General features: G+C 42.8%; 1 protein-coding gene across 1 annotated transcript; it reads left to right on the top strand.

Annotated features, from left to right (window-relative positions):
* Positions 1 to 23,989, top strand: DPPA2 (developmental pluripotency associated 2). Its single transcript, XM_064374442.1, has 8 exons — positions 1 to 56; positions 2,056 to 2,200; positions 5,091 to 5,251; positions 5,342 to 5,395; positions 6,279 to 6,540; positions 9,806 to 10,001; positions 13,197 to 13,261; positions 23,769 to 23,989. The coding sequence occupies exons 1-7, from the start codon at positions 24 to 26 to the stop codon at positions 13,237 to 13,239; spliced, it is 894 nt and encodes a 297-aa protein (XP_064230512.1). The 5' UTR covers positions 1 to 23; the 3' UTR covers positions 13,240 to 13,261; positions 23,769 to 23,989.
* Positions 23,990 to 25,866: the final 1,877 nt, after the last annotated feature.

The raw sequence follows: 25,866 nt of genomic DNA, 5'->3' as shown, positions 1-25,866 counted from the left end.
CCTTCCCCAGGCTGTTGCTGAAAATGTCAGACTCAAATTTGGATAACAGTAAAAAGGTAAGTTTGGTTCTAACAGAATTACTTTTCTTACACAGTCGCTTTTCAAAGTCTTTCTAGGTCTCACTTATGTTTCCCTTTTGCCACAGATCTTCATTTCTGGAAACCTCCATCTTGAAACCTCCTCCTCTTTGCAAATGGATTGTTAGTTTTCTTTCATGTGATTGTGCTTTCATGTGCATTTGGATGAGAGTAAAAGGAAGTAAAAATGTGGTGGGGAGGTGGGGAGAGATAGCATGGGGAGAAATGCCACATGTAGGTGAAGGGGAGGAAGGCAGCAAATCACACTGCCATGTATGCACCTATGCAACAATTTTGCATGTTCTTCACATGTACCCCAAAACCTAAAATACAATTAAAAAAAAAAAGAAGAAATAAAAATGTCTCCTCCGAGTCTAAAGGAAAATATTTCTTTCGGTAGGAAAGATAAGAAGTGCTATAGCTGGACAAGATAAAAATGGTAAAAATACACAAATAAATAAAAAATTTAAAAATGGAATGGAGAACAATACTAATAGGGAGAAAATAAAAGTAAAAAAAAAATATATTTTAAAGCTAAAGTAAAAAGAAAGTGAAAACAGTAATGTGGATGAAGTCATAAAGTGACCAATTAGTTACTTTCTCTAGCAGTAGGAAATCTCTACTCCCAGTGGCCTGGGTACCAAATGAGTTTCCAGATTAGGCTGGGGTAGTCCTGGCCCTCTGAAAAACTAAATAGAGAAGGTGTCATAGTGCACTTACAGGTGCCACTGTACCAGTCCTGTGGCTAAAGGACTGAATTGGTCAACATTAGCTATATGATTATGGGGAAGTCACATAGCTGCTTTGAGCCCCTACTTTTCTCCATAAGAGAATAATATTCCCTAAATAACGTCAATGTTATTTTGAAGTAAACTAAGAGTAAGAGTAAATGGGAACCCATTGAAAAGATTAAATAGAAGACGTGAAGGGGTGTGGCCTCAGCTCTAGAAGAGAATATTGGAATAGGACTGAAATGGAGTTTATTCACCCTTGAATTTGAGAGGAAAAGCTAACTTCAGAACCATACTCAAGCCTATGTTACTTTATGGCACTGCTCATTTAGTTTCCTCATTTGTAAAACAGGAAAATTAATAAATTACTACAGGTATACTGCGAGAATTGAATTTGAGAAATAGAGAAAGCACCTAGCATAGTGCCTATGTACTATACAGAACCAGTAAATATTAGTTTCTTTCTACCTGCCTGCTTTCCTACTTTATCTTTCATTCATCAGATCATAAAAACAACATTGAATGCCTACTGTGTGCTGGATGCTGTGTTTCTGTGAAACCAGCAGAGAGTAAAACAGATACCCTCCCCTCAGGTGTTGGAGCTGAAATGAGCCCAGTGTGGCTGGAGCTCAGACAGCTCAGAGGTTTTGAGCTGGAGAGGCAGGCAGGGACCAGACTGTGGGAGAATTTGTAAGCTACACAGCTCTCTGAGCTAATTTGAGTTTTGTCGTTAACCAGAATAACAATGACAAGCCACTGAAGAATTTTCAACAAGCATGGAACAATCGGTGCAGAAATAGCAGAGTTAGAATGGATTTGGGGATAACAGGAGGTTATTGCTTGTGCTGTGAAATTTGATATGGGAATTGGGAATCTTGGGAATCATGTGACAGAAGATGGAAAGGCAAGAACGCATTCCATACAGATTTAGGAGACACAGTGAAAGTATTTTGTGTTTTGGCTGAAGAAGAGGAAGGCCTGGAGGGAAATAGGTCTCTAAACCCAAGCCCTACCCTTTTATTTTCTCTTTCATTAACACCTACATGTGAATTTGCCCATTTTGTCCATGTTTCCCTTATTTAATGGAGGGTCTGCTAATCAACATCACATTCAAGGAATCTCAGTAATTCTTTTCTCCATCTACCTATTGTATCATAAGTTCCTTATTCATTAGTTGTGCCTTGAAAGCAAGCAGTTTAGTTGTACAGCATCAAATGAGAATCAGTGACTGACTCTTCTCTTTCCAGGATTTCTTTGAGGGGGAAGTAGATGATGAGGAAAGTGTGATTTTGACCTTGGTACCAGTTAAAGATGACCCAGATATGGAACAAATGGAACCAAGTGTTTCAACTTCTGATGTCAAACTGGAGGAGCCTAAGGAATACAATCAAGGTATGAGGACAGGGATTGCTCAGTTAGCTACTCCTACAACTATGGGAAGCCCAGGAAAAAGTAAGATTTGTCTTTCCTATCCTCTGACTGTCCCACACCCAGCTTAAATCTCACCTTGTTGATCTGTGTTAAGAGATTTTGCAAACTCCCATGCTTCTCGCTTCCTAAGTCTGATGTACTGCCTTACTATTTTTGGTGGGGAGATAGAGTCTCACTCTGTCACCCAGGTTGGAGTGCAGTTGTGCGATCTTGGCTCACTGCAACCTCCACCTCCCGAATTCGAGCGATTCTCCTGCCTCAGCCTCCCAAGTCACTGGGATTACAGGCATGCACCACCACGTCCAGCTAATTTTTGTATTTTTCGTAGAGACGAGGTTTTACCATGTTGGCCAGGCTGGTCTCAAACTCCTGACCTCAAGTGATCCGCCCACCTCAGCCTCCCAAAGTGCTGGGATTACAGGCATAAGCTACCATGCCCGGCCTGTACTGCCTTACTTTTAAGACACAAAATAAACATGTGGAGCACTTTTGACAGAGAGTGCTCTTCTGGGCCAGCTCGACATGATTTCAGATACCCAACACATGAAGCTTAATCTCCTCTTCTATTAAAATGAGATTAATACATATTTGCCTCTTATGAAGATTAAATAATTTTGAAAAACATCGGTATTTGCTTGGCAAATAATTATGAATCAAATATATATAGCAGCTCTTAAAATCATGATCCTTTGTATCTATTCTTAGTGCTTCCTGTAAAAGCATCAAGTAAGTATTTCTTTTTATTTTTCTTTTTTTGAGATGGAGTTCCGCTCTTGTTGCCCAGGCTGGAGTGCAATGACGTGGTTTCAGCTCACTGCAACCTCTGCCTCCTGGGTTCAAGGGATTCTCCTGTCTCAGCCTCCCTAGAAGCTGAAATTACAGATGCCTGCCACCATGCCTGGCTAATTTTTGTATTTTTAGTAGAAACAGGTTTCACTATGTTGGCCAGGCTGGTCTCGAACTCCTGATCTCAGGTGATCTCCTGCCTCGGCCTCCCACAGTGCTGAGATTACAGGTGTGAGCCACTGTGCTGGGCCCAGGTAAGTATTTTCAGAAGGATTTTATCTCCTGGGCCAATAATGAGGACTTCAAGATGAAGTAAATAATGATGGGTTAGGGCTAAGCAGAGTCAGGTGAGATGGGGAGCTTTAGAGAAAATGAGGCAGGCTGACAGAATGATAGTGGACCATTGTTGACTGGAGATAGACTGGTGGTTTCTTTGATTTCTACAGGGAGAGCTGATATTTTGTGGTCCAAAATCTAGACATTTTGGAGGAGAAATCCAACATAATATTCTATTTACTTGGTTCGCTGCTTTTTTTTTTTTACTTGGTTGTTGAGGGTAACAGAAAATAATAGGCTGCTATATGTAACATAAAAAACCATGCAATTTAGAATCCAAACATAGATTTGAGGCTGGGAGTGATGGCTTACACCCATAATCCCAGTGCTTTGGGAGGCTGAGGAGAGCTGATCACTTAAGGCTGGGAGTTCAAGACCAACCTGATCAATATGGAGAAACCCTGTCTCTACGAAAAATACAAACATTATCCAGGCATGGTGGCACATGCCTGTAGTCCTGGCTACTCAGGAGGCTGAGGCATGAGAATCGCTTGAATCCGGGAGGTGGAGGTTGTAGTGAGCCATCGCACCACTTCACTCCAGCCTGGGTCACAGCGTGAGACCCTGTCTCGAAACAAAACAAAAACAAAAACAACATAGATTTGAGTCCTAGGTCTGCTATTTTAATAGCAGTGTTATCTTGGGTAAGTCTTTACATACTTGAATCTGTTATCTCATCTTTTTTTTTTTTTGAGACAGAGTCTCACTGTGTTGCCCAGGCTGGAGTGCAGTCGTGCAGTCTCAGCTCACTGCAGCCTCCCCCTCTTGGGTTCAAGCGATCTCCTGCCTCAGCTTCCAGAGTAGCTGGGATTGCAGGTGTGCATCACCATGCCTGGGTAATTTTTCCATTTTTTTTTGAGATGAAGTCTCGCTTTGTGGCCCAGATTGGAGTGAAGTGGCACGCTCTTGGCTCACTGCAACCTCCACCTCCTGGGTTCAAGCAATTCTCCTGTCTCAACTTCCCGAGTAGCTGGGATTACAGGTGCATGCTGCCACACCCGGTTAATTTTTTGTATTTTTAGTCAAGACGGGGTTTCACCGTGTTCCCCAGAATGGTCTCAAACTCCTGATCTCAGGCAATACATCCACCTCGGCCTCCCAAAGTGCTAGGATTACAGACGTGAGCCACCTTGCCTGGCCTAATTTTTGTATTTTTAGTAGAAATGGGGTTTTACCATGTTGACCAGGCTGGTCTTGATGTCCTGACCTCAAATGATTCACCTCAGCTTTGCAAAGTTCTGGGATTACAGGTGTGAGCCACAGCGTCCAACCTTGTTACCTCATTTCTAATGTGAGAAATAAAAATTGATATGTATATATGCAAATTGGGTTGTGAGAAATGTGAAAAGATCTTGTAAAAATTTTTTTTTTTTGAGACGGAGTCTTGCTCTGTCACCCAGGCTGGAGTCCAGTGGCTTGCTCTTGGCTCACTGCAACCTCTGCCTCCCAGGTTCAAGCAATTCTCCTGCCTCAGCCTCTGGAGTAGCTGGGACTACAGACGTGCGTCACTACGCCCGGCTAATTTTTTTGTATTTTTAGTAGAGACGGGGTTTCACCGTGTTGATCAGTCTGGTTTTGAACTCCTGACCTCATGATCCACCCGCCTGGGTCTCCCAAAGTGCTGAGATTACAGGCTTGAGCCACTGCGCCTGGCCATGATCTTTGTAAAATTTTAAAAGAATCTTGCCAATTTTAAATTATTACTACTTTGATTCCATTCTTTTCTTAGGTAATCTACTTCAAACAAATGAACAGTTTACAGCTCCACGAAAAGCTAGATGCAAAATACCAGCCCCTCCCTTGCCGACCATTTTGCCTCCTATTAATAAGGTGTGTCGGGACACTTTGCGGAACTGGTGTCAAGAACTTGGTTTGAGTATGAAGGGCAAGGTTAGTACACTTGGGTAAATATCTGCTGCTGGGAATAATTATGGGAATCTTTGTCAACTTTTAACTTTATTTCTCTCTTCATTTCCTAAGAAAACAGAACTTTATCTGAGGATCCATGGGCATGCTTACCCTGAACAACAGCAAGTGAGTAATGAGTGTGTTGATGGTGTGAAGGTGGGCTCTGCTCTGATCATGATTTGTCTGGTCCCTAACCTCCCACTCCCACCATTTCTATATGTTGTGCCTCTTTTTTAATTTTGTTTTTTTAGAGTTGGGGTTTCACCATGTTGGCCAGGCTGGTCTCGAACTCCTGACCTCAGGTGATCCACCCACCTCGGCCTCCCAAAGTGCTGGGATTACAGGCATGAGCCACCGCGCCCGTCAGCAGGGTTTCTTAACTGGCATTATTGATATTTCAGAACAAATAACTTTTTGTTTGTTTGGGGGGCTGCCCTGTACATTGTAGGATGTTTAGCAGCATCCCCCAGCCTCTACCAACTAGATGTCAGTAGCAGCCTTTCCTCCCCCTGCAGTTTCAACAACCAAAAATTTCTCCCAGTGAAGAGTTTACAGTTTATGGGAATTAATATCCCTAAACCCTTCCCACATTGATATACATGTTCAGGTCAATATAAAGAATAACAACATTGGGGCAGGGTGAGATGGCTCACACTTATAAACTCAGCACTTTGGGAGGACGAGGCAGGTGGATCACCTGAGGTCAGGAGTTCAAGATCAGCCTGGCCAGCATGGTAAAACCCTGTCTCTACTAAAAATACAAAAATTAGCTGGGCGTGGTGGCGCGCGTGTGTAGTCCCAGCTATTCAGGAGGATGAGGCAGAAGAATCACTTGAACCCAGGAGGCGGGGGTTGTAGTGAGCCAAGATCGTGCCATTGCACTCCAGCCTGGGCAATGAGTGAAACTCCATCGCAAAAAAAAAAAAAAAAAAAAGAATAACAACATTGACCCAAAAGTTCTTACAGCAGTAGCAGTTTACTGAATACTCCTTGTGGATTTTGTTTGCAGGTTATGCCTGAAATGTTACAAGGGACCAGAGTACAGCAGTGTTCAAGGAAACGCAAGGCAGTGACCAAGACACCAAGGCTTCAGAAAAGTTGTGAGATGAATGAGAGAACAGAAGAGACTAATACAGTTGAAGTGATAACTTCAGCGCAGGAAGCCATGTTGGCATCGTGGGCAAGAATTGCTGCAAGAGCTGTTCAGCCTAAGGCTGTGAATTTGTGTTCCATCCGTGTTTCTGTTGAGGCCTTTTTGATGCAAGCTTCTGGTAAGATCAACCTTAAAGTGTGAGTCCCACTCCAGAGGACAAGGTTAACCTTTATTAGTCCAAGACTGAAAGGCAGTCAAAGGGAAGGAATTTGCTAAAGTATCTGTAGGTTAGAAATTGGATTCACATAGGACATCTCTCTTCCATCCGTCATATTAATGGCTAGTCACGTTTTGTCTGGGTGGATCCCTAAGTCAGGTGACTGAGTGGTGGCCCTTTTCCATCACTAAGCAGAATTCTGAGGTGGGAAGAAAGTGTAATCTAATCATCTTGGACCACAGTCTGAGTCTTCCCCTTTTCTTTCTCTCTTCCTTAAGGCATTTATGACATAGTGAATAAGAGGAATGTGTTAGTCAAATTCTTGCTTTACCATTTCCTAGATATGTGGCATTGGCAACTTACTCAGTTTAAGTGTTGGTATCCTGTTCTATAAAATGAAGATTTACCTATTTCATAGAATAGTAGTGTCTGAGCGTGGTGGCTCATGCCTGTACTCCCAGCCCTTTGGGAGGCTGAGGTGGGAGGATTGCTTGAGTTGATGAGTTTGAAACCAACCTGGGCAACGTGGCGAAATCCCTGTCTACGAAAAATACCAAAAAAAGTTAGCTGGGCATGGTGGTGTGTGCCTGTGGTCCTAGCTACTCAGGAGGCTGGGGTAGAAGGGTGGCTTGAGCCCAGAAGGTGGAGGTTGCAGTGAGCTGAGATTGTGCCATGGCACTCTGGCCTGACAGACAGATCCAGACCCTTTTTTTTTTTTTTTTTTTGAGACAGAGTCTCGCTCTGTTGCCAAGCGTCAGGCTGGAGTACAGTGGCGCGATCTCGGCTCACTGCAACCTCCACCACCAGGTTCAAGCAATTCTCCTGCCTCAGCCTTCCGGGTAGCTGGGACTACAGGCGCACGCCACCATGCCCAGCTAATTTTTTTGTATTTTTAGTAGAGACGGGGTTTCACCATGTTGGCCAGGATGGTCTTGATCTTTTGACCTCATGATCCGCCCGCCTGGGCCTCCCGAAGTGCTGGGATTACAGGCTTGAGCCACCGCGCCCAGCCCAGACCCTGTTTTTAAAAAAAATTTAAAAAAAAAAGTTGGCCAGGCTCAGTGGGTCACACCTGTAATCCCTGCACGTTGGGAGGCCAAGGCAGGTGAATTACCTGAGGTCAGAAGTTCGAGATCGGCCTGGCCAACAAGGTGAAACCCCATCTCTACTAAAAATACAAAAATCAGCCAGGCATGGGAGTGGGTGCCTATAATCTCAGCTACTTGGGAGGCTGAGGCAGGAGAGTCACTTGAACCTGGGAGATGGAGGTTGCAGTGAGCCAAGATCATGCCACTGCACTCCAGCCTGCGCAACAAGAGTGAAACTCTGTCTCAAAAAAAAAAAAAGCTGTGACACTCATATGAGACACAGAACTTGGCATGTTGAAAGCAGGCAGTAATAATTAAAAGGTTTGGGGTCCTTGTCCTGTAAGAAATTTTTTTTTTTTTTGAGACACAGTTTTACTCTGCCCAGGCTGGAGTGCAATGGCATGATCTCAGTTCACTGCAACCGCTGCCTCCTGGGCTCAAGCGATTCTCAAGCCTCAGCTTCCTGAGTAGCTGGGATTATAGGCATGCATCATCACGCCAAGCTAATTTTTGTATTATTAGTAGAGATCGGGTTTCACCATGTCGGCCAGGCTGGTCTCGAACTCTTGACCTCAAGTGAGCCACCCATCTCAGCCTCCCAAAGTCCTGAAATAACAGGCATAAGTCACACTTAGCCCTCTAAGAAATCTTAAGGATAACTTAATTCCACTTTTCTCCAACTCCTGTTCTTCTTTTCTTGCCATTTTTGCTTTTATCTCCACGGTCTGCTATCTCAAGTCACCTTCCTTTTTGGCTTGAATTCTTTTCTTCCTCCCCCATCTTCCCATTTCTAGAAGTATTCTAGATCCTATTTTATTCCGGCTAACTGGTATGGTAGGGCACATTATTCATCATACAGGGAAACCAGCCAGAAGGTAGATCTGAAGCTGAAATTGGCATATCCTCTGCTCTTCAAGCTACATTTCGTTTTTTTTTTTGTTTTTTTTTTTTTTAGATGGAGTCTTGCTTTGAAGCCCAGGCCGGAGTGCAGTGGTGCGATCTCGGCTCACTGCAACCTCTGCCTCCTGGGTTCAAGCAAGTCTCCTGCCTCAGCCTCCCACGTAGCTGGGACTAAAGGCGTGTGCCACCATGCCTGGCTAATTTTTTGTATTTTTTAGTAGAGACAGGATTTCACCATGTTAGCCAGGATGGTCTTGATCTCCTGACCTCATGATCCATCCGCCTCAGCCTCTCAAAGTGCTGGGATTACAGGTGTGAATCCCACTGTACCCAGCCCTGAAGCTACATTTCTTTTCTGTGTGGGCAGTGGGCACCTTTTAATAATTTGTGCAAAGGGAATGAATATCCAGCCATAAAGTTGTGTGCCTGGGAGTACTGCCTCCCTAAAGATGACACCTCTTTCTAATTTTTATTAATATGCTGTATGAGCTAGTATCTTACAGTGACTTATCATTTTATATTTCTCTTCATTCTGCACTTATTAAGCATCTGCTGTGATCCAGAGATATGTCTAGCTGCTGTGTATACTGTGCTAAACACACATATGCTCTCTTGTTTTACAGCCTAATCGGAGCGATCACACTACATATACTGCTTATTTACAGATATGTAAGTCCACTGTGACTGCTCCTTTCTCTCAATTTCAGACATTCCATAAGTATACAACTTGTTTTATTGCAAATATCCCAGCTCCATACCTAAATTGTTCCTAACACTTTTAAACAGACGCTTGTCTGTTTTCTATGGCTGAGGCAGTACAATGTAGTGGTTAGGTAAATGGGCTGTAAGTCAGTCAGAATACCCGGATCCATGACTTGGCTGTGGGTAACTTAATGATATTTAACATCATAAGCTTCAGTTATCTCACCTGTGAATAAGAAAAGCAAATGGAAGGTAAATATTAATAGTGCACTTAAGAGTAAATGTATTAATATATGTAAACCATCTAGCAAAATCTTGGACATAAATCATGCATTTCAAAATGACAACCATCATCATTCCTTGTGTTATATAACTTGTGAAATTAGATCATAGTGTCTTGGAGTCTACGTTTTTATGCATCTCATTCAATTGATTTGTGAGCAGAATGTAAGAACAAAATCAAGAGTGACTTGCTGAGAGGTTCTGGTAGGGTGCTATCTTGATTTTTGCTGTCTCTATTTGTTTTTCCTTTCCAGGTGTCAGGTGGTGTGTGGTCCATGGCCAGCTTCTCTCGGCAGACACAAAGGGTTGGGTACGCCTGCAGTTTCATGCAGGTCAGGCCTGGGTGCCTACCACTCACAGGAGGATGATTTCTCTCTTCTTGTTACCTGCCTGCATTTTCCCATCCCCAGGCATAGAAGATAATATGTTATGCCCTGACTGTGCTAAGAGGTAATCCTTAAGTATCTTGTTAAGCATGGCACACAGAAAAGTAGATGTATAGATGGATTTCTAAATAATTTAACAGTAGAAAGCAGAGGGCAAACATGCTGTTTTCTTAATTTGCCACATAGATCAGGCAAAAAAAAGATGCAAAAAGAACTCACTAGTGGATTATAACTCAATAAATGTGGCTAGTTTTTTTTTTTTTGAAATGGGGTTTTGCTCTTGTCGTCCAGGCTGGAGTGCAATGCGTGATCTCTGTTCACTGCAACTCTGCCTCCCAGGTTCAAATGATTCTTCTGCCTCAGGCTCCCAAGTAGCTGGGATTACAGGTGCCAGCTATCACGCCTGGCTAATTTTTGTATTTTTAATAGAGAGGGGGTTTCACCATGTTGGCCAAGCTGGTCTCGAACTTCTGACCTCAGGTGATCTGCCTGCCTCAGCCTCCAGAAGTGCTAGGATTACAGGTGTGAGCCACCACACCCGGCCTAAATGTGGCTAGTGGCCTTAACAAAGCATCTGACAAGTCAGTACCTTCAGTTTTAGAGACTTGTTCTAAAGGAAAAAAACAAACATTAGAGTTCTTACTACGTGTCTGATACTCACCTTGGAAGGCAAAAACAAAATCCATTTAGCATACTCAACTAAAAATGAGTAAGAAAAGCTATGAAAATATATGGGAAGAACCTTTATTGGAATAGCTTAGGGAAGCTTCAGAGAAGATTTCACATTCTGAAGAACAGCTTACCAGTTGTGGAAGTAGTCAGTACAAACATAGGGAAATAAAAGAATATGATGGCCAGCTGCAGTGGCTCACACCTGTATTCCCAGCACTTTGGGAAGCTGAGGCAGGCAGATATCTGAGGTCAGGAGTTTGAGACCAGCCTGGCCAACATGGTGAAACCCCGTCTCTACTGAAAATGAAAAAATAAAATAAATAAAAGAATATGACATACTTAGAAACTGTCAATAAGTCAGTGTAATTGAAGCTTATATTGACAAATGAGTTTGGGAAATGGAGAAGCAGATCATAAAGGATTTTATATCTACATTATCCTGCAGGTAATTATCTCTCAGTTGTTTGGAACACAGACTTGTGTGAGAATATAACAATAACTACATACTCTCAGGAAAATATATATACACATAAACACGGCTTTTGACTATAGAATTCCTGATGTCCAGCCATGAATAAAAATTTCAGTTTTTGGTGATAAAATTAGTCGGAAGTGATATGAGAGAGATGTGGAGAGAAATTAAGGGCTTTTTTTAGAAAGTGGGCTAAATCTTGTAGCAGACTAGATAGCATAAATAAGAGATTAGTAACTCAGGAAAGAGATAATTCATTATACTGACAAAGCGTTTAACAAGGAATGAGACAAACGTAAGATATAGGAGTAAAGAGAATAAGACGCTCTCTTAGAAGTGGAGGAAACCTAGAATTCCAATTCAGTGGAGAAGAATCTATGGTACTTGGGACATGTTCTAGAGTTCTGAGAGAAGTATGCATTAGAGCTAAATATCTTTGGCAGTCATCAGCACATACATTGTGGATAAGAGTGTGTAAGAAGGGGCTGGACACGGTGGCTCACACCTGTAATCTCAGCACTTTGGGAGGCCAAGGCAAGTGGATCACAAAGTCAGGAGTTCAAGACCAGCCTAGCCAAGATGGTGAAACCCCATCTCTACTGAAAATACAAAAATTAGCTGGGCGTGGTGGTGGGTGCCTGTAATCCCAGCTACTCAGGAGGCTGAGGCAGAGAATTGCTTGAACCCGCGAGGTGGAGGTTGCAGTGAGCCAAAATCGCACCACTGCATTCCAGCCTGGGTGACAGAGTGAGACTCCATCTAAAAAAAAAAAAAATAGAGTGTGTAAGAAGAAGGCCGGATGCAGTGGCTCATGCCTGTAATCCCAACACTTTGGGTGGCTGAGGCAGGCGAATCACAAGGTCAGGAGATTGAGACCATCCTGGACAACATGGTGAAACCCCGTCTCTACTAAAATATAAAAAATTATCCAGGAGTGGTAGTGCACGCCCATAGTCCCAGCTACTTGGGAGGCTGAGATTGTGCCACTGCACTCCAGCCTGGTGGAGACTCGTCTCAAAAAAAAAAAAATAGTGTGCAAGAAAGAACTGAGGAAGGAACCCTAAAGATAATCACTGTATCAGTGGAAGGTGGACAGTGAAGATAGAACACAGTTACAGGTTAGCAGATGAGTGAGGACAGGAAGCAATGGACAGAGTCTTAGAAGGTAGAAATGGTTGGCAATGAGATGGCCATGTAAGGTAATGATGAATGTGGTGCTCTTGGGACTGGCCGTTTAAGAGACCGACGATGGCGTTTTTGAGAGCAGATTGAGAGGATGGGTAACTTGGAGTAGAACATGTGCAGAACTAGCAGGACATATTGATCATCTTCATTAGCTGAGCCTGGCAGGAAGAGAGAACAGTTAGTTAAGGCAGTAACCTCAAGGGAGGTTCCTTTCTTTTCTTTCTCTCTTTTCCCCCCTCATTAACTCTACTCATTCTCCCCTCCTTCCCTTTTTTCTTTCTTCTTTCTCTTTCTTTTAAAAATTTTTTGAAATGAAAATCCATAAGCATGTATGAGTGGGGAGGAGCTGCGTGAAGAGAGGCGAATGGAGAGTATAAAGATGAAGGAAGCCGGGCATGGTGGCTCACGCCTGCAATCCCTGTACTTAGCGGGGCCAAGGCGGGTGGATTACTTGAGCTCAGGAATTTGGGACCAGCCTGGGACACATGGTGAAACCATGTCTCTACAAAAAAAAAAAAAAAAAAAAAATCTGAGTGTGGTTTCAGGCACCTGTGGTCTTAGCTACTAGGGAGGCTGAGGCTGAGGTGGGAGAATCGCCTGAGCCCTGGAAATCGAGGCTGCAGTGGACTGTGATCATGCCACTGCACTCCAGCGTGGATGGCAGAATGAGAACCTGTCTCAAAAAAAAAAAAAAAGGAAGTGAGATCCATTGCAGTATGTGGAATGTGAGTTCTGAGAATAAGTGAACAACGCTTTTCCTTTATTTACTACATAAAGTCTTTTTATGCACCATTCCTAGGCTTTAGGGCAAACAACTCAGGAACTCCAGAAGTGCATTCTTTACTTTACTGGTCATTTTAAAGGGAGTGGTTTGGAATGGTTTATCATATGGTAGCAATTTTTCACAGTTCTTTTCTACTTGCCTTACAGGAATAAGAAGATGATGAAAAGATTAATGAGAATAGAGAAGTAGCAACGACCTGCTTGAATATAATGTAAGAGACCGGAATTATAAAAGTCTCTTGTCTGTTCTCTATCAGGAAGGACAAATGATGGCGAGCCTGTAGGTGACTTGCATCCCAATCATTGCCATGCAGTGTCTGGTGTCTCCCGATGCTTTGAGTACTGACTTACTAAATATTTAGCTGTACAGAATACAATTTATTTGGTTTTGTTTTAATTAATAGACTCTTTTTTGAAACTGAAAACTTGAGTGAAAAGTATAGAGTTTCCGTATATTCTCATGTACGCAGTGCTGCACTCCCCCTCCAGTTTCCTCTGTTATTCACTTGCACTAGCGTGCTACATTTTTTACAATCAATGAGGCATAGCTGAGTGTGGTGGTGTTCACATGTAGCCCCAGCTACTGTGAAGGCTAAGTTAGGAGGATCACTTGCGCCCAGGAGGAGTTCAAGGTTGTAGTGCTGTATGATCACACTTGTGAATTGCCACTGCACTCCAGCCTGGGCAGCATAGTCTCTTTAAAAAAAAAATGAGTCAATATTGATACGTTATTATTATTATTATTTTTTGAGATGGAGTCTCACTCTTGTCACCCAGGCTGGAGTGCAATGGTAGGATTTTGGCTCACTGCAACCTCTGCTTCCCATGTTCAAGTGATTCTCTCTCTTTTTTTTTTTTCATTTTTTTTAGATAAAGACAGGGTTTCACTATGTTGGCCAGACTGGTCTCAAACTCCTGACCTCAGGTGATTCACCTGCCTCGGCCTCCCAAAGTGCTGGGATTATAGGCGTGAGCCACCACACACCTGGCCCAGGTTCCAGTGATTCTCTTGTCTCAGCCTCCTGAGTAGCTGGGATTACAGGTGCACATCACCACACCCAGCTAATTTTGTTTTTGTATTTTTAGTAGACACGTGGTTTTACCATATTGGCCAGGCTGGTCTTGAACTCCTGACCTTGTGTAATCCATCCACCTAGGGCTCCCAGAGTGCTGGGATTACAGGTGTGAGCCACTGTGTCTGGCCTCTTTTTCTTTTTTAAAAATTTGTTTATGTTTGAGACAGGGTCTGGCTCTGTCACCCAGGCTGGAGTACAGTGGCATGCCCTCAGCTCACTACAATCTCCGCCTCCTGGGTTCAAACCATCCTCTCATCTCAGCCTCCTAAGTGGCTGGGACTACAGACACACACCTCTGCTCCCGGCTAATTTTTTTAAAACTTTTGGTAGAGACAGGGTTTCACCATGTTGCTCAGGTGACCAGCCTGGTTCAAAACCACTGAACTCCTGAGCGCAAGCAGTCCACCCTCCTCAGCCTTCCAAAGTGCAGGGATTATAGGTGTGAGCCACGGTGCCTGGCTGTTTTTTAATTATTATTATTTTTGAGATGGAGTTTTGCTCTTGTTGCCCACGCTGGAGTGTAATAGCGCAATCTTGGCTCAATTCAACCTCTGTCCCCAGGGTTAAAGTGATTTTCCTGCCTCAGCCTCCTGAGTAGCTGGGATTATAGGCATGTACCACCATACCCAGCTAATTTTGTATTTTGAGTAGAGATGGAGTTCTTCCATGTTGGTCAGGCTGGTCTTGAACTCCCAACCTCAGGTGATCGCCTGCCTTGGCCTCCCAAAGTGTTGGGATTACAGGTGTGAGCCACTGCACCTGGCCTTATTTTATTATTTTTTTACAGAGATGCAGTCTCACCATGTTTCCCAGGCTAGTCAAACTTCTGGGCTCAAGCCATCCTCCCACCTCAGGCTCCCTGAGTGCTGGGATTACAGGTGTGAGCCTCTACACCCAGCGGATACATTATTATTAACTAAACTCTGTAGTTCATATTAGGTTTTATTGTTTGTGTTCTACATTCTATGGTTTTGACAAATGTAAAATGACGTGTATATAACATAGCATCATACAGAATAGTTTCACTACCTTAAAAATCCCTTGTGTTCCACCAATGCTTCCCTCCCCCGAAGCCCATACACTGGAAACCATAGATCTTTTATTGTTGCCGTAGCTTTGCCTTTTCTTTCTTTCTTTCTTTCTTTTTTTTTTTTTTTTTGCTCAGTCACCCAGGCTAGAGTGCAATGGTGCAATCATAGCTCATTGTAGCATTGAACTCCTAGGCTCAAGGGATCCTCCTGGCTCAGCTTTCTGAGACACTGGGACTAGAGGAATGTGCCACTGTACCCAGCTAGTTTTGTTTTTTAATTTTTAGTAGAAGCCGGGCGTGGTGGCTCACGCTTGTAATCCAAGCACTTTGGAGGCTAAGGCGGGCGAATCACCTGAGGTCGGGAGTTCAAGACCAGCCCTACCAACATGGTGAAACCCCGTCTTTATATATAAAAAAATAGCTGGGCGTGGTGGCTCACGCCTGTAATCCCAGCACTTTGGGAGGCTGAGGCGGGCAGATCACCTGAGGTCAGGAGTTCAAGACCAGCCTGACCAATATGGTGAAACCCCATCTTTGAAAAAATAAATAACTAAATAAATAAAAATAAAAAATTTTTAGTAGAGACAGGAGTGTCACTATGTTGGTGAGACTGGTCTCAAACTTCTGGCCTCAAGCCATCCTTCTGCCTTAGCCTCCCAAAGTGCTGAGATTACAGGCATGAGCCAGTGTGCCTGGCCCATCATAGCTTTGCCATTTCCAGAATGTTGTATATACTTGGTATTATACAGTGGACCTATAACAATGTACAGCCTTTTCATATTGGCTTTCACGTAGCAATATGTAGTGAAGATTCCTCCATGTGTTGTCATGGCCTGGTAGCTCATTTCTGCCAAAGTGTTTTTAAAAGTGGCTGTAGCATTTTGTATTCCCATCAGCAATGAATGAGAGTTCTTGTTGCACCATATCCTTGTTAGTATTTGGTATTGTTTTGGATTTTAGCCATTCTAATAGGTGTGTCATAGTATCTCATTGTTTGTCCACACTTGATCTTAGCCAAAAGGCTGACAAGTGGTAAGTATCTAATTTTTTTTTTTTTTTTTTTTTTTGAGACAGAGTCTCACTCCATCACCCAGGCTGGAGTGCAGTGGTGTGATCTCGGCTCACTGCCACCTTTGCCTCCTAGGTTCAAGTGATTCTCGTGCCTAAGCCTCCAGATTTTCTGGGACCACAGGCACATGATACCATGCCTGGCTAATTTTTGTATTTTTTATTATTTTTATTTATTTTTTTATTTTTTTGAGACAGAGTCTCACTCTGTTGCCAGGCACCAGACTGGAGTGCAGTGTCACAATCTTGGCTCACTGCAACCTCCACCTCCCAGGTTCAAGCAATTCTCCTGCCTCAGCCTCCCGAATAGCTGGGACTACAGGTGCACGCCACCACACCCAGCTAATTTTTGTATTTTTAGTAGAGACAGGATTTCACCATGTTGGCCAGGATGGTCTCAATCTCTTGACCTGGTGATCCGCCCGCCTTGTCCTCCCAAAGTGCTGGGATTACAGGCTTGAGCCACCGCACCCGGCCAATTTTTGTATTTTTAATAGAGACGGGATCTCGCCATGTTGGCTGGGCTGGTCTCAAACTCCTGACCTCAGATGATTTGCCTGCCTCTGCCTCACAAAGGGCTGGGATTACAGGTGTGAGCCACTGTGCACAGCCAGTATCTCATTGTTTTAATTTAAAATTCCGTAATGATATGATGTAGAGCATCTTTTTATATGTTTATTTGCCATCTGTATATCTCCTTTGGTGTGGTGTCTAGTCAGGTCTTTTGCACAATTTTTATTTTTTAACTTATTATTTCTTTTTTATTGAGAGAAGGTCTTGCTCTTTCACCCAGGCTGGAGTGCAGCGGCGTGATCATGGCTCACTGCAGCCTCGACCTTCTGGCTCCTCCCACCTCAGTCTCCTGAGTAGTTGGGACCACAGGCACACATTACCATCCCTGGCTAATTTTTCTTTCTTTCTTTCTTTCTTTTGTTGTAGAGACGGGGTTTTGCTGTGTTGTCCAGGCTGATCTCAAACTACTGGGCTCAAATGATCCACCAGCTTTAGCCTCCCAAAGTGCTAGAACGTTGGCTGACCTTTGTGCACATTTTTTAACTGGGTTGTCTTCCTTCTGAGTTTTTTTTTTTTTAAAGATGGGGTTTCACCATGATGGCCTTGAACTCCTGACCTCAGGTGATCCACCCACCTTGGCCTCCCAAAGTGCTAGGATTACAGGCGTGAGCCACCGCGCCCAGACTTCCTTCTGAGTTTTAAGAGGTCTTTGTATATTTTGAATAACAGATATCTGTCAGATATATCTTTTGCAGATAATTTTCTCATTTTTCTTTCCTTCTTTTTAAATGTCACTTTATTCTTGTTTGTAAGGTTTCCAAAGAGAAGCCCAATGTAATTCTTTGTTCCTTTATAGTTAGGGTGTTTCTCTTACTTCGAGATCTTCTGTTTGTCTTTGTTTTTCTGCAGTTTGAGTATGATATGCCTAGGTGTTGAATTTTTGGTTTTTATCCTGCTTCCTGTCTCTGAGCTTCCTGGATCTGTGGTTTTATATATGCCATTAATTTTGGGATATTTTCAGTCATATCTTCATGTATTTCTGTTCCTTTCTCTTTTCTGGTAGTTTCATTACATGTATGAAACTTTTTTGTAATTCCCTCACAATTCTTGGATATTCAGTTCTGTCTTTTTTTTTTTTTTGAGATGGAGTCTCACTCTATCACCCAGGCTAGAGTGCAGTGGCACTATCTCAGCTCACTGCATCCTCCGCCTCCTTGGTTCAAGTGATTCTCCTGCCTCAGACTCTGGAGTATTTGGGATTACAGACATGTGCCACCATGCCCGGCTTTTGTATTTTTAGTAGAGATGGGGTTTCATCATATTGGCCAGGCTGCTCTCAAACTCCTGACCTCGCAATCCGCCCGCTTTGGCCTCCCAAAGTGCTAACATTATAGGCGTGAGCCACCGCACCTGGCCAATAAACAGTATTTTATAGAACCTTCTCAATTAAGGCTAATTTAGTGAGTTATATATAAATGCCTATGTTCGAGCAATGCTCCTGCCTCAGCCCACCAAGTAGCTAGGACTACAGGCGCTCGCCACCAACCCCAGCTAATTTTTTTATTTTTTAGTAGAGATGGGGTTTCACCATATTGGCCAGATTGGTCTTGATCTCTTGACCTCGTGATCCGCCCTCCTTGGCCTCCCAAAGTGCTGAGATTACAGGCATGAGCCACTGTGCCCAGCGAAACACCAGATTTCTTAATAGTTTGTAGGTGTAGGTCTCAGGTCTCAGATTGGAACTTGGAACTACTCTGTAGAGTGATACTTTGATACTAGGTGACTGTCTTGCTCCTTCCTGACCACTCTTCATTGGAGATTTTAGCCTCCAATGGTTATCCATGTTTGAATCTATTATTATCAAAATATTACCCAAAATTTTATTTTAAAAATTTTATTTATTTATTTATTTTTATTTTTTAAAGATGGAGTTTCACTATGATGGCCAGGCTGGTCTTGAACTCCTGACCTCAGGTGATCTACCCACCTTGGCCTCCCAAAGTGCTAGGATTACAGGCGTGAGCCACTGCGCCCGGCCAAAAAATTTGTTTTTTTAAAGAGACAAAGTCTTGCTCTGTTGCCCTGTCTGGAGTGCAGTGGTGCAATCTCGGCTCACTGCAACCTCCACCTTCTGGGTTCAAGCAATTCTCCTGCCTCAGCCTCCCGAGTAGCCAGGATTACAGTCATGTGCCACCACATCCAGCTAATTTTTGTATTTTTAGTAGAGATGGGGTTTTACCATGTTAGCCATGTTGATCTTGAACTCCTGACCTTCCACCTGCCTCAGCCTCCCAAAGTGCTGGGATTACAGGCATGAGCTACCACACCTCACCCCAAAATATTACAAGTTCTTATTCATTAGCTGTTATTACACTATTAAAAAAAAAAAAAACTTTCTTTTTTCGAGTATCATTGTGACCTCATAAATTAAAAATATTTTAAAATTAATTTATCTTTTAATTTAAAAAATTGTTTTAATTTTAATTTTTTTCTCTTGAGACAGGATCTCACTCTGTTGCCCAGGCTGGAGTGCAGGGTGGTGTGATCTTGGTTTACTGCGTCCTCTGCCTCCTACCTCAGCCTCCCTAGTAGCTGGGACTTCAAGTGTGCACTACCACACCCGACTAAGTTTTATATATTTTGGTAGAAACAGGGTTTCACCGTATTGACCGGGCTGGAAAAATTGCTTTTAAATTTAAGTTTTTTGTTTTGGTTTTGTTTTTTGACAGAGTCTTGCTCTGTCGCCTAGGCTGGAGTGTAGTGGCGTGATCTTGGTTCAGCGCACCCTTTTGTCTCCTGGGCTCAGGTGATCCTCCCACCTCAGCTTCCCGAGGTGCTGGGACTACAGGCATTCACCACCATGCCTGGTTAATTTTTTTTTTTTTGTATTTTTTCTGGAGATGGGTTGCCATTTTGCCCAGGCTGATCTCCAACTCCGGATTCAAGCCATCCTCCTGCCTTGGCTTCCCAAAGTGGTGGGATTACAGGCATGAACCACTGCGTTTGGCCTGTTTTTAAATTTAACTTTTATCTATATGCTATGACCAGTTATTATTATGCATTAAAAATACTATTAGGTTCGATTAGTTCATGCTTTATTTAAAATTGTTACATGAATGATTAGTTTATATTTTTCACATATTGCTTTATCTGATTGTATAAAGACTATATTGGTCTCATTAAGAGTTTGGAAATGTTATCTTGTTTCTATTTTCTGGAACAAATGTATAAGAAAAGATTATTCAGTGCTAGAAAGGTCTGACATTTACATGTAAAGACATTTAGGCAAGGATTTATATTGAGAGGAGGAAGTATGTGACTGTTATTTTGTTTCTTATTGTTTTATTCAAGTTTTCTATTTCTTTTTATGCTACTTGTTTCATTTTACATTTTTCCAGATTTTATGTATTCCTTCCAAGTTTTCAAAGTTAGCACCGTATTTTTCCTCTGCCGTGTCAGTGTTTTCCCTTTTTAGATTCCATGTTTTATTTATTTGACTTTCCTCTTGTTTTCCTGCTCAGTTTTATTAGAGATTTATTCATCTTATTAATCTTTCCAAAGTACCATGTCCAGGAAGGGTTCTTTAGGAAGCTGGCTTTAGGACAGAGTATGGAGCAGAGTCCCCAAACCGCAGGCGATGATATGGGTCCTGAAGTCCGCTTGGCTGGCTGGCTGGCTGCTCGCTTCCTACTGTGCAGCCCTGTTAGGAAGTGGGCATACAACAGAAGGTGGAGAGCGGGCAAGCAAGCAAAGCTTCAACTGTATTTACAGCCGCTCTCCATCACTCACACTACCACCTGAGCTCTACCTCCTGTCAGATCAGTGGTGGCATTAGATTCTCATAGGAACTCGAACTGTATTATAAACTGCACACACCAGGGATCTTGGTGCGCACTCATGATTATGAGAATCTAATGCCTGGTGATCAGTCATTGTCTCCCATTACCCACAATGGGACTGTCTGGTTGCAGGAAAACAAGCTCAGGGCTCCCACTGATTCTACGTTATGGTGAGTCATATAATTATTTCATACAATGTAATAATAATAGAAATAAAGTGCACAATAAATGTAATGCACTTGAATTGTCTAGAAACCCGCCCCACCATCTATGGAAAAATTATCTTCCATGAAACCAAAACTGGTCCCTGGTACCAAAAACGATGGGGACCGCTGGTGTAGAGTACAGGCGGTTAGGGAGTGCCTTTTGGATTGACACTTGGAGGTTAGGGAGAGGGAGAAGTCAGTTTGCAATGCAAGCCTAAATCAAAGCCTTGGCCAGCTACTAGGAAAGTTCTGGGTCTATAACATCAGAGTTGACTCATCTCTGGTCAAATGGCCATGCCGTATACCCTAGCCTGGTCAGTCGCTGGTTGTAGAAAAGGCCATGACCTTGGGCAAGGGCACTCTTGTAAATGAGGGGATGTCTCAGGCCCATAGCTGGAAGCTATCTCCTGACGACACTCGGGTCCAAGTCCACTAAGACCAATTTCTGGTTTTGATCATTCTTTGCCTTGCTCTTTTGTCTTCTCTCTCCTTCATTTCTGTCATTGTTTTCCTTCATCTTTGGTTCATTGAATTTATTCAGTTGTTCTTTTCCTAGTTTTTTGGCCTGTTAGATTAGTTTTTCGTATTCTCTGATCAATATTTTTAAAGCTAGAAGTTTCTTCATAAGAACTACTTTAGTTGTATAAATAACCTGAGATCTTATATATTCCTCTAATTCTGGGAGGTACTCAGTCACTATTTAATCAAAACATTTTCTCTGCCGGGCGTGGTGGCTCATGCCAGTAATCCGAGCACTTTGGGAGGCTGAGGCGGGTGGATCACGAGGTCAAGAGATTGAGACCAACCTGGTTAACATGGTGAAACCCCGTCTCTACTAAAAATACAAAAAATTAGCTGGGCATGGTGGCGCATGCCTATAATCCCAGCTACTCAGGAGGCTGAGGCAGGAGAATTGCCTGAACCCAGGAGGCGGAGGTTGCGGTGAGCCGAGATCGCGCCATTGCACTCCAGCCTGGGTAACAAGAGTGAAACTGCGTCTCAAAAAAAAAAAAAAAATTTTCTCCCCTATAGTATTTCTTTTTACCTCTTTTGGGGCTCTTAATTAAATATTGTTAACTTTCTTCCTTTATAGCTCTTGCTTTTCTTTTTTTGCTTTTCTTTTTTTTTTTGAGACAATATCTCACTCTGTCACCCAGCCTGGAGTGCAGTTGTGTCATCTCTGCTCACTGCAACCTCTGCCCCCTGGGTTCAAGCAATTCTCGTGCCTCAACCTCCCAAGTAGCTGGGTTAATATTACATGCATGCACCACCATGCCTGGCTAATTTTTGCTTTTTAGTAGAAACAAGGTTTTGCCATGTTGGCCAGGCTTGTCTCAAACTCCTGACCTCAGGTGATCTGCCCACCTTTGCCTCTCAAACTGCTGGGATTACGGCCACCAAGAGCTGGCCACTGCACTTGGCCAGCTCTTGCTTTTCTTTCATAATTTTATCTTGGGTTTGGGTCTGGCAGATTGCAAATAGCAAGGCATCTGCCAGATACGAGGAGTCCTGAACAAGGAGTTCCTAGGTTCCTCCCTCCCTTCTGTCAGACAAAACAGGTAAATGCCCAAAATAAACTTAGGCTACCAGAAAAGACAGTAACTCTGCTCCTCAGCAAGCCAGCAGGATTCCCACCAGCTCCAGGATCACCCAAAGGTGAAAAAAAGACAGTATATACTGTCATTCCTCTGTCTGAATGATGGTCTCTAAACCACTTTGCTCTTCTCTTCTGTTTAAAGTATGTCTAATCCTCCCACAGAATAAATAGCTTGAGTTTTTGTACTTCTCTTTCTGAAGATTTCTATTTCATACCTATGTTGTTTTTAAACCTAGCTGCCTATAATTTATCCTCTTAGTTCTCAGCTCTGTGCAGAAAGGAAAGAAGGGCAGATAAGGAAGATGTTACGGTCCAAGTAAGCACTTAAACTCATCCTTTACACTTAACTGCTTACATTTAGAACTCTGTAAGCTTGAGAATATGTGGGCTTGTGACCTGCAATATATTCTGTGGAATTAAAACAAGGCAGTCCTGAATTCAGCCTATTGATGGCTAATGGCACAGTTGTCCAATAGGCAGACTGTTTAGAGTGAGCCCAAACTTGCAGGAACAATGGAATAGAAAAATTTCCACATCATATGTCACATGGAAGCCATGCCAGTGGAGTGCTTAGTTGGGCTCTCAGGTCAGAATAGAGTTAGAGCAAAGTACTATAACATTTGAATAGTCAATGGTCTTCTAGTATAAACATGTCTTGCCTAAAGACAGGCTTGAAGACCAACACAGGATTGAAAAACATGATATCATTAGTCTTTGAAATAACTAATGGTTTAATTTAGTAACCCAAAGAAAACCAATTCTGGCTATATAGTATTTATTGTCTAGTATTTCTGCCTGCCATTCTTTCTTCATTAATAGTTACATTTGGGGGGCCAGGGTGGTGACTCACGCCTGTAATCCCAGCACTTTGGGAGGCCGAGGCGGGTAGATCATGAGGTCAAGAGATCGAGACCATCCTGGTCAACATGGTGAAACCCTGTCTCTACTAAAAATACAAAAAATTAGCTGGGCATGGTGGTACGTGCCTGTAGTCCCAGCTACTCAGGAGGCTGAGGCAGGAGAATTGCCTGAACCCAGGTTGCAGTGAGCCAAGATTGCGCCATTGCACTCCAGCCTGAGTAATAAGAGCGAAACTCCATCTCAAAAAAAAAAAAAAAAAAAAAAAAAGTTACATTCGAGGTCGGGCATGGTGGCTTATGCCTGTAATCCCTGCACTTTGGGAGGCCGAGGTGGGTGGATTGCTTGAGGTCAGGGGTTTGAGACCAGCCTGTCCAACATGGTGAAACCCCATCTCTTAAAAAAGAAAGGTACATTTGTTCCATTTCTTTTCCTGTTGTAGTGCACAAAACACCCTAACTCTCTTGACCGCAAACTCAGTGTATATAGCTCAAAGCTGCTCTTAAATACACCATTTCAAATTTGCTTCTAGGTGCTAGAGAAGGTGGGATGTACTTTCAGACCATGTACCCTATTATGAAGGAATGGAAGAGGAGACAATTTGAATGAATCCTCCTGATCTACAAAACAAAGTCATAGTGACTAGGACTCCCCAGTGAAGATGGTTGACTAGTGACACTGCCCCATCTAAAGAGCCCCTTTTCTGTACGCCTGAAAACCCATTAAAATAAAGCCACTGCAACTGGCCTTATATTTGTTCATTCAGTGTGTGTTAAGGATCCATCAAGAAATCAGACTGTCTCTGGTGTTACAAACTAACTGTGGTTGGGGCCACAGACAAATGAGAAGCACTGCAGAGAGGACAGATAAGGGAGAGGTGCCTGACTCAAGCAAGGAAGGCACAAGAGTAAATGGGTCCATCTGGACGTAACCCTAGAGGCCAGGGTGAGAAGAACAATGGTCTACATCTGTTCATGGTTTCTATGTGCCAGGGGCTGAGTTAGAAGTTGGTAGACTCTGGCGAAAAAAAAAAAATAGACATGGCCCCTGCCCTTATATAATGTAAAGGATAGTAAAGAAGACTAGTACTACACAATGTACCTGCGGAGATCCAACATCTACAAAGAAAGAGACAAGGCGCCAACAAGAATCACTACTAGAGGGGATCTTCTATCATTGTGTGGTAAGGGAAAGGCTTTCTAAACAAAGTCACATCTGAACTTGAAAAAGGAGCCATTCAGAAAACTTGAGGACAGAGGCTAAATTTTTATCACTTTTTTTTTTTATTTGAGATGGAGTCTCACTCTGTTGCCCAGGATGGAGTACAGTGGCACGATCTCGGCTCACTGCAACCTCCACCTCCTAGGTTCGAGGGATTCTCCTACCTCAGCCTCCTGAGTAGCTGGGATTACAGGCACATGTCACCACACCCAGCTTATTTTTCTATTTTTAGTAGAGATGGGATATTTCCATGTTGGCCAGGCTGGTCTCAAACTCCTGACCTCAGGTGATCCACCCACCTCGGCCTCTCAAAGTGCTGGGATTACAGGCATGAGCCACTACGCCTGGCCCACTCTATCTTAACTCTAACACATAGGAAGACATTTAATCAGTTATTATTGAATTATGCATTTGAAATATATAGCTTTTTATAGATAAACACATAGAACATTAAAGGCAATATAACAATATTCTAGAAGAGATCTGCTTTCAAATCTTTGATGAGTATATTAGACAATTTGGGTTAGGAAGAAAATGAATGAGGGTATACGTAAGGATATTAGGGATGTATATTATATCCTTAGGGTTATGTTGGAAGAATATATTTCATAAAATAACACTAAAACATTGAAAGAAAATAAAGTGAGAAAGCTTTTTATAATTTTTTTTTTTTGAAGATTGGGAGTGTGTGTGCATAATAAAATGTAATTCAAAATTCATGAGTTGTAGAAAGGGTATACTGTTTCTCCTTGTCTCCTTCAGGATAGGAGGATTTAAGTGTTTGTGTGTGTGTGTATGTGTATTCCTTCAAAGTGTATGCATATTTAGGCAAATTATTATTTCAGTTTTTCATTCTTATGAAAATGATGCAGTAACCAATATTGTATTTTTGCACTACCATGAGTCTTTTTATTATAAATTCCTAGAAATGAAAATATGGATATTAGTCATTGAAACTTTGTGGCTAGGTGTAGTGGCTCATGCCTGTAATCCCAGCACTTTGGGAGGCTGAGGTTGGAGGATTGCTTGAGGCCAGGGGTTCAATACCAGCCTGGGCTATGTAGCAAGACCCCCATCTCTACAAAAAATAAAAATATTAGCAAGGTGTAATAGTGTGTGCTTATAGTCCCAGCTACTTGGGAGGCTGAGGCAGAAAGATCACTTGTGCCCAGGAGTGCAATGCTGCCATGATCACACCACTGCACTCCAGTCTGAGCAACAGAGAGAATTTTTGCCAAATTGCCCTCCATAGAGATTAGTTCAGTGTGTATTTCTATGCATTCCATGATGATTAAGAAGGCCTGTTACTTTACAATCTCATCAAATGAGTAAAAAATAGTTTTATGGGGCCGGGCATGGTGGCTCACGCCTATAATCCCAGCACTTTGGGAGGCCGAAGCGGGTGGATC

The sequence above is a fragment of the Aotus nancymaae genome, unplaced genomic scaffold, assembly GCF_030222135.1.
Source record: "Aotus nancymaae isolate 86718 unplaced genomic scaffold, 86718_ANA_hifiasm-v0.15.2.pri h1tg000011l, whole genome shotgun sequence".
NCBI classification, from domain to species: domain Eukaryota; kingdom Metazoa; phylum Chordata; class Mammalia; order Primates; family Aotidae; genus Aotus; species Aotus nancymaae.
This window is presented reverse-complemented; position numbering and strand designations above follow the sequence as displayed.

Excerpts from the sequence above, each read along its gene's own strand:
- DPPA2 (XM_064374442.1), top strand. The coding sequence starts at position 24 with ATGTCAGACTCAAATTTGGATAACAGTAAAAAG. Across the intron at positions 2,201-5,090 it reads GCCTAAGGAATACAATCAAG|GTAATCTACTTCAAACAAAT; the intron begins GTATGAGGACAG and ends TTCTTTTCTTAG. Across the intron at positions 10,002-13,196 it reads TGCCCTGACTGTGCTAAGAG|GAATAAGAAGATGATGAAAA; the intron begins GTAATCCTTAAG and ends CTTGCCTTACAG.